General features: G+C 42.0%; 1 protein-coding gene across 1 annotated transcript in view; it reads right to left on the bottom strand.

Moving 5' to 3' along the window:
* LOC102214270 (aminopeptidase O-like) overlaps positions 1 to 8,912 on the bottom strand; it is an 85,950-nt gene that overhangs the window by 30,226 nt on the left and 46,812 nt on the right. Inside the window, exons 10-11 of the mRNA XM_005721984.1 lie at positions 8,760 to 8,822; positions 7,543 to 7,629 (exon numbers count right to left, since the gene is read on the bottom strand). Of these exons, the coding sequence (XP_005722041.1) occupies positions 7,543 to 7,629; positions 8,760 to 8,822 (150 nt within the window). The remainder of the gene's footprint in view (positions 1 to 7,542; positions 7,630 to 8,759; positions 8,823 to 8,912) is intronic.

Consider the following 8,912-nt stretch of genomic DNA (forward strand, 5'->3'; position numbering starts at 1 on the left):
CATATACATCACATACACGAATGCACAAACACAGATGGTGGGGAACTCCGGATAAGACGAGGGCGCCAGTGAGCTTCAAATGACCCCGAAAACAGAAACGCAGCTGAATGATAAATGGGACAAATAGGCACTGGCACTCCATCCCTCTCACTTTCATTCTGTCTCTCCCCTCATTAACGCAACACAAATGGAGCCATCTCCACTCCGCCCGACTCTAAACATAAGTCTTCCCATCACTAACACTTGCAACCTTGATAAATTTTAATTATCTCCTCTCACTTTATTTTTGTCTAGCTTTTTGCTATCTGTCACTAGGAAAAACTATTTTCAGCATGACTGCAGGAGAAAGTGGAAAACTGGGTGTAACTTTTACAGACTTTGCGTGTCATTTCATACAGTAATATCCAATTATGCTGCACCGTGAGTTAAACTCATTATAGGAAGCATTTACTGGATTTATGGATTATGACATCAGGTCTGTCATGAAACTACTTCATCCCTGACTATTTATTCATTGAATTAAGCACAAACTAGACTGAGAAGTTTCCACGGAAGGTCACGGTGGATCAACAGCTTATTGATGCAAAGCAATTGTGAGAGAACAGTGAATCAAAGAGCAGTTGTTTGCTGCTGATCCCTCAATTCCCACACAATCTGTCCTTCCTGGTCAGCACTTTGCACAACAGATACTGCAGAAGATGACAAAGCTGTAAAGATACTTTTATTGATCTGTTGTTTTGCTCGTGCTCCATTGTCTCAACATGTCCTGGACTCACCCTCACTCCATATCTGTAGCTACATTATATGTGCCATTGTGTCTTTCAGGTGGTTAATGTGTTATTTGTATATGTTGAGCAGACAGTAAATGACTCTGTGTACTCATACTTCTCTACAGTTTCTGGAAACTGAAAACTAAAAGCTCAGAGTGGGGGAGAATAAAGTCCATATATCTGCCCATTCTATCTCATGTTTATTTAATTTCTGGCTACTTATCATTGTTCAGTCACACATAGATTAGATATACAGGTGTACAGTGTTTGTGCATTTTGTGAAATATGTAAATATGTAGTGCCAAAGACTCACATGGCTAGAAAAAACTCTTTAGAGGGTATCTCCATTTCTATCAACACAAGTTCAAATAGTGTAACGCAAAAGACGTATTACTAACAGCATAAGAGAATAAATGGATGCAGATGATAAAACACAGCTAATAAGCAAAGATAATACCCTCTGGTTTGCAGGCACCTATCTCACTACACCCACAAAGCTCTGCACTGTGGAGATGGTTTGCTACGGTTCAGTAACTGGAAATCACATGTAAAAGTTCAAGAAAATAAAGCTTAAAATAAATAAGTGATGATGACTGAATCCACTGGTTGCGGTGCTCCCACTGAAGAGAAATACAAGAATTTTGTTTTTCATATTAAACACTTTGTGTATGAAACTTCAAATTCACACCGCATCCTTATTTAAACTCTGCCTCCCGCCTCCCTGAACTCTTTATCTAACACCCAAGAGTCCAGACAATCTGTACATCATATTTACAAAAGAATCTAAGCTTTGACCTCAGTAACACAGGCCTGGAGACCACCAGTTTAAAGGGAAAATGTTGTATTGTTCAAACAGTTCTGAGTTGGTACTGCCAGTTACTGTAATGAGATGCATTGCTAAAGCTCCATTCATGCAGGCCTAGAGAACGGTGAGTGGCAGCCACCAACGTGTGGCTGTCACTAGTGTGAAACTGGTAGCAAAGAGGTAAAGGATGCTGCACAGAAAACATCCTCATGACTGCTTTGGTTGGTAGCAGATTGCTATGATGCAAGTCAGAAATGGAGAAGGTTCACTGACAAAGTAAAAGTTTTAAAACTTCTAAATATAAAAACTTGTGTGTTGTTATTGCAGCAGTAAGACACAGCTCTTACTTTAAAGGTGAAAGGTCTCCATTTGTGGTTTACGTCGCACTCCCGAGTTTCACTACTACTTGGGAAGTAAACGGCAAGTGTTTGCAGACAAGTCAACGTCCAACCACATGCAACTGCAGCTAGCAAAGTGATCACAATGTGGTTTTTCGGTCTGCCACCCTCTTTGTGACCTGGCATCAGCCAGCAGCCACTCGCAAACTATAACAATCTATAATTTGAACAAAACCTCAGCCTTCAACCTCCCATCACACCAACACTGACTATAACATGATTGCTCAATAAGAAAAGTCTAAAATTTAAAAAAGTAGAACTAATCATCATAAAATCACAACCAAAGCCGAAGGTCATTTTTTATTCAATGTATTATCGAAAAGGAAGGATGCAATGTTTTCCAAAAACTCACATGTGCTCCTGTGTGTATTAAAAGCTTCATCGGGATTTTATTTAAAAACAGTGGGCCGCCCGCTTTCGTGTAATGGACTGTTACACGAAAGCGGACAGAGCCAGAAAGCAGCCCTTCGCTGATCCCCAGTTGGTGATGACGAAGAAACACACACAAACACACACACACGCACATACACTTTCCCATCCTGATGTGAAGTCTGGCCGGAAACAGCCATTTCCCTGAATGTTCCCATCTCTCCTTCGGCATACTCCCTCATCCCTGATTCATTGCCAATAAATCACAGAGAGAAAGACACACACAGAAAGAGTGAGACAGAGTTAGAAAGGGGGAAAAAAGACTGATATAAAGAGTAAAGGAAAAGGCCGAATAAACCAGGAGTGAAGCACACTGGAGACTGGAAAACAAAAACGAGGGGAAACCAGATGTGTCCTTGTCAACAGTACACAGGGGCGGAGTTCAGATCGCCAATTATGGCTGAGTGCAATTTGAAACAGTGACGTCTTATTGAAGAAAACAGCAACACAGATGCCATGAAAAACACCATTACTAAACGGATATGCTTTATTTCATGGCTACTGGTCAAACTCTAAACAACGGCAAGAAGAGGAAGACAGATTCAGAAGGAGAGAAAAATAAATACAAGGCTTTCGGGCATACGTGCGTCTCGGACTTCCTTCTTAAGACTTTCCTGCAATTTTTACACATGCAGACGCAAAACATTTAAGTCTTTGTTTGCAAAACATGGGGTAAGGATTAAATTCTGTCTGTCTTTTATGTGGGAACATCTCCCACTCCTCAGCTATGTTTACAATAATCAAAGTCATGAAGAAGTACCAAATAACACTGATTGAAACTATTTCCACATTGCTCTCTCTCGTGTTTCCCATCTGCTAATTACAGAAGCCCACTATGAAAGGGTAATGTGCACCACCTGCAAACCCCACCCAACTGAAGAGGCTTTTGATCATGGCCTTCCTATTGTTTACTCTCCAACAGGGGCCCCTGTTATAACCACAACTACTTCCCCTGTCGAACCAACATCAATCAACATCGCACCTCATTACAACACAAGAGATTTCAGTCACCACTCAAACTCAGTTCATTTATTCACGGGTTTAAATTGTCTCCTAAAATAGAAGCCAACATATATGTCCTTGCGGCATTCCAGCGCTGCAAGGTCCGTTTAGTAACTGCTGTAGAGCAAACGGAAGTAGAATTTAATTTCCACACTGGACATGCGTATCTTTAAAATTTTAACCTAGAAGGCATGCAGTATAAAGTTAAAGTTATCAATAATTTCTCACAAAATATATAATTATAAGCTGCAGCTGCTGAATATTGTGATAATGCCAGCCCGTGTGACAACGTCTAAGTCAACCGCCCTGCTTCTGTTTCAAGAGGGTATACTTTAACCATCGAAGTGCTGTTGCAAGACAGGATGTTCTTCTAAACCTGTTGTTGTTGACATTTCCATGGCAACAAACACAAACTTGATGATGCGTGTTTCCATAGTAACTCGTGTCATTAACCAGGAAGATGCACACTGGCGTGTAGGTGCAAATGAGGTGACGGAGTGACACTGAGATGGAAGCTGATTCATTGTCAGCGTATTCTGCTGCGTCTGTGGCCCAGAGAAAGATGTCCCTGTTCTTACATTATCACTCTGAGCCTGCAGAGACTCTGTGTTTATAATCATATGGCAAACCGTGCAATAAATACTACAAGGCTAAAAATATTTTTGTGTGGGTGAAAGCATGGTGAAAATGTGGAATCATACAATCTAAATGAAATGATTAGAAGTCCTCGGTTAATTATGACTAAAATCACAATGTTTGGGACAATAAAATCTCATTGATCTCATTGACAGAAGACTCGTGCATGCTTACATTCACAAAGGTTTGCAGTTTGGAATTAAAAATAGTGTGGTCTAAAACAATTTCAGCTGGAACGAAAAGAATTCAGGATTACACAATTTCCAGATATGTTTATCTGGAGAAGGAGCTATGTAAACATGCTCTATATACAGAACCTTATCACATCTGCGCTAAATACAGCAGGACAAACTGAACTAATACACTGCATTCAAGTACAAAAGTACCTTAAAAAAGCCTAAAGTGTGGAGGTTGTTTACTTGATCAACATTAGCAATATTAAACACCCAGATTTTAATTTAACCCCATTATAGGAGTTTTAAAATGTTATTGTAACTCGCCTGCCATTAAACCCACAAGAAATTTCCACAAGCCACTTTTTCCATGCAGTTCCATACAGCTAACAAGGCTGCACTGAGGTTTTAGGATAAGCTTTGGTCTGTTACGATGCCCACTGACCATTTCCCAGCTATTTAATATGGAAGCTAGTTGATGATAAAGTACCAGATCAATTACAAATTACTAACTGCACAATCAGAACAGGCAAGCAGATTTTTGCCAAACTAGTTGGCCAAGATCTCCAGTTATTCACAAAATTCCCCTACAGGGTTTCCTGTCTTGATCAGCAGGGGCAGATGGACCCCCTCATTACGGAGACCACAGATGAAAATGAGAGCAAAATGAGGCCCATTACCACACGGGCGTGACTAATATCCCTCTTCAGACCTCTCCACGCACGCTGGACACATGCACACATATCAGACGTGCGCGCGCAACTTACACGTGTGGACAAGGAAAATGCTCGGCGTGCACACCGAGATGCTTGTAAATCAATAACGTTACACAGAAACAAAGACGAGGGGAAGTTGGTAATAAACTTTGGCTCTATTAAATTGACCAGATCTCGGGCTGCTCCGCAGGGGGTGTCTGGCTCATGCACTTTATGAACCTATAGGTTTGTGTCGGTGCGTAAATGTGTGTATATTCCCTAATCATCCCTGATGTCATTAGTGCTAAACACTAGCTCAGCCTGATTCCTCCCCACTAAATATCCTACTTTTTCTCTTGCCCCCCTCACTTTTTCTTCTCTTTCTTCCTAACCACCTCTACAACAACTGACCAATGCTGCATACGTATCCACACATGTGTGCTTCATCTTTTCAAATATCCACTCTGGTCCTCATTTCCTCAAATGTCTGCAGCGGATTCATTACCGTACTGGATTCCACAATCATCAACCTCTAATCCACCGCTAGTCTAGCGCCAGCTTGAGGTCCAAAAATCCTGTTTTACCAATTTGTTTTCCCCTTGTCCTCTACTTTTTCTTTTAACCTTTTATTCCCGTGGCTGTCCTCTTTCTGTACAGTCATGCCATCACCTATGCCCCCTCTTGTCTCAAGTAGCATCTCCCATTTCCCCTCCCTTTGTCATTTTCCACTGAAGCTCATCATTTTGTGGCTTAGATCTATTTTAAGTTTAAGTTTCAGCTGAATTGATCCAAAATAAACCACAGGAGATACAGAATTCAAAATAGTGATATCAAGGGTTTACAATTTTCCATCTAATGATCCAATCATAGCCTCAGCTATTTAAGTCAGTCCTCTCTTGCCTTCCCGTCTCTGCCGTTTTATGCTCCTACCTTTGGTTTTTCTCTTTACCTTTGCTGATCAGATCTGCAAGGTGATTTATAGCCTTACAACAGGCTGATAGATGGAGGGAAAAGGAAAGAAGGAGTAGTAGATCAAGAGGAGAGGGGGTGAGGAGAAATTGGGCTGTTTGGCGTTTGAAGTACATGAAGGAGTAATATAAAATACACCTGGTTGGTCCATGGGGCACTCTGTTCGCTGAAACAAAGGGAGGGGAGGGAGATGCAGGGGAGGAGAAGAGGAGAGGGCCAGGCCGCAGGGGAGAGAGGGGAGAGGAGTGGATGGATTGGGGGGGAGGGGTCACTCAGTGTTTCCTTTCAGGATGGCTTTTATGGTGTAACTTCAAACGCTGACCTCCCACACCCCTGCCCCTATATCCCCCCTGCTCCCTCGCTCCATCCGTCCGTCCGTCCATCCGTCCCTCCCTCCTCTTTCTCACTATTGTGCACGGCCAAGTGGACAGTAATTGGCTATTCTTTCGTGAGGCTGATTTCAGCACTCTCTGCCCCCACCCCACAGGAACAGTCCCTTTTGCTGCCCCATAGAACTAAGTGTATTTGTGTATATATATGTGTGTGCTTATGTTGTAAATAAGCCAGACGATAGGTATCAGGTGGGTTGAAGGGAGGAGGGGGTGGGGGTAGGGACCGCTCTGACATTTCATTCACGTGTGCTCCAAATTACAACACAGGAATTGAAAGGAGCTGAAGCTAATTGAATCCAGAAAAAAGGTCATGCTCCAACATGAGATCTTATTTAAAATAAACTTTTAAGCACACCTTAAATATGTATACCCCTGCTTTCACTGGAAGCAGCAGTACAAAGAGAGAAAATGTGAAACCCTAGAAATAAAGTGGATGTAAAGAGCAGTGTTTTATTTCCTCCTCCAAAATTTTATTCAAAGACTCCGGGGGCACCTAATTTATTCATGACATAAAATACATTGTAGAAAAAGATGAGTAGCTTTGCAAATGTTTCCTACAGTGTACAACATCTGAACATATTGCGAGTGATATATAAAAGCTGCTCCACTCTCGCTAATGACTTCTGGCCCTCTGTGGCTTATAGATCAGTGTGTGTTCATTAATGATGCAGGCGTGTGCAAGTCCATGTGTCAATTAGTGGGTGGAGGGGATTAGCAGTCTCCAGAGATTCCTAATTAACACTACACATACTCACACGGGCTAAAGCATCATTTTTGGATTGTTTTTAATGGAATTTTTACTATTTTATTTGCTGGTAAATGAGAAGAAAACTGTTTGCAAAGGAAAATTCCACGTCAGAAAGTATCTCCTCAATGTCAAAAAAGCGCAATGATGTCCACCTCCCTGAGAGAAACACAGACACCTACCCACACACACGCACACACACTTACCAAGGCCACACACATGCTATGTGATGTATACAAGCTCTTAAAAGGTTAAATATGTAGACAGAGGACACAACATAAACACAGACTTAAACAAGTACAGGGCAGACTGTCCTCACAGACGTAACACATAAACAGAATTAAGGATAATTGTGTTTTCAGAAAAACAAGAAATACTGTAACGATCAGCTACTTTAAGTGGAGAAAAAAAAATCAAGGTGGTTAGAATGAAAGAGGCTTTCAAACAAGCTAGGGGACATGTCCAAGAGTTAGAAGTAGAGCAGAGTGAAGGTAGATGGAGTTTTTAATACAGCAGAGTGCCTCCTACCTCTTTGTAGTTCACCTTGGGCTCCATTCTCTTCCGCTTTCTGCCCTTCCCGTGATGACTCTGACTGAGGAGGATCCATTTTACAACCTGCAGGAGGGAGAATTGGGGGGATGAAGGCGGGAAAAAGAAGAGCGTGGAAAGGTAGACAAGTGGAGACAGCAAAGTAGCAGGGTTTGAGTGAGAGGGAAGAGAAGCGTGAAGGAGAATCAGGAAAAAAGGGGACAACCGCAGAAGAAATTATGACAGGGTGTAATGATGACACAGACAGAGAGAGAGAAAGAAAGAAGGGGTGTACAGTAGAGAAAAGAGTAAATAGCAAGAAGTAAATGTAAACCAAATCAAATCTCCATGAAAAAAAAGTAAGGTTAACAAGCCATTAGCATGACAGGCACAATAATATATAACAGTCTACAGCTCCTTCCTTCTCACAGGCTCACACTCACTCGTGCTCCAACCCAAACAAGTGGCTGAGACAAAAGAGTTCTAGTGAAAGTATGTTGTTGTAACAGAGCCTGGAGTGCAACAGCCAATCACAATCAAGGCCAAAGTCATATCTACCAACATTGGTTCCTTTTGTTCCACATGAATTCACAGAAACAAACGACTACAGGAAAAGTCAAGTTCCCAAAAAGTATGTAAAGTAAATGTAAAGTACGTAAAGTAAATTAATCACGTCTACAACGCAGTCGCTTAAGCACAGTTCCTGTTTTAAGGTAGTTAAAATACAAATAATTACTTTTTACAGAGATACAACTGGGAGAACTGGAAAATATAGGCAAAGCAATTAAGAACAAGATGAGAGCTTTAAGGGAAATCTGATAGGCTGCACAGAATGACACGCAACAGATGTAGAGCGCTGTGTGCCGCACTTCACTCAGAGACAGACAGAGGGAGAGACTGAAACGAAAGTGAGCAGATGAGAAAAAGAGAGGTAAAGGGAGTGCAAGAGAGGTAGAGATAAGAGATGGTATCAATCCCTGTGAAGCGGAGGACACAACCAGATGGTAGAAAAACAAAGCAAGTAAAGAGAAACAGTGGCAGAGTAACACACCGAAGGAAACGAGGCTGATGGGAATCAGGTGACAATCATATCAAGCAATCTAAGGTGCAATATTTGAAAATCTGAGTGCTTCCTTGCCACTCCCTGAAGATGAGAGGAAGGGACAGGGAAAGAAAGAAGAGGAGGAAAGAAAGAGAGAGAGAGAGAGAGAGCCTACCTCTGCTTTGACTTCTTCCACCAGCCTTGCCTGCGACCACACGGCGCTCCTTTCATACAGCCACTGAACGAGAGAGAAGAAGGGAAAGCAGTGAGCCAGGGGCAAGTGATCAGGACAGAGTGGAATGCTTTGCAGAGGCAGAGAAGGAGAGAG

Source organism: Pundamilia nyererei, unplaced genomic scaffold (genome assembly GCF_000239375.1).
Source record: "Pundamilia nyererei isolate P.nyererei 1_Seehausen unplaced genomic scaffold, PunNye1.0 scaffold00006, whole genome shotgun sequence".
Taxonomy (NCBI): Eukaryota; Metazoa; Chordata; class Actinopteri; order Cichliformes; family Cichlidae; genus Pundamilia; species Pundamilia nyererei.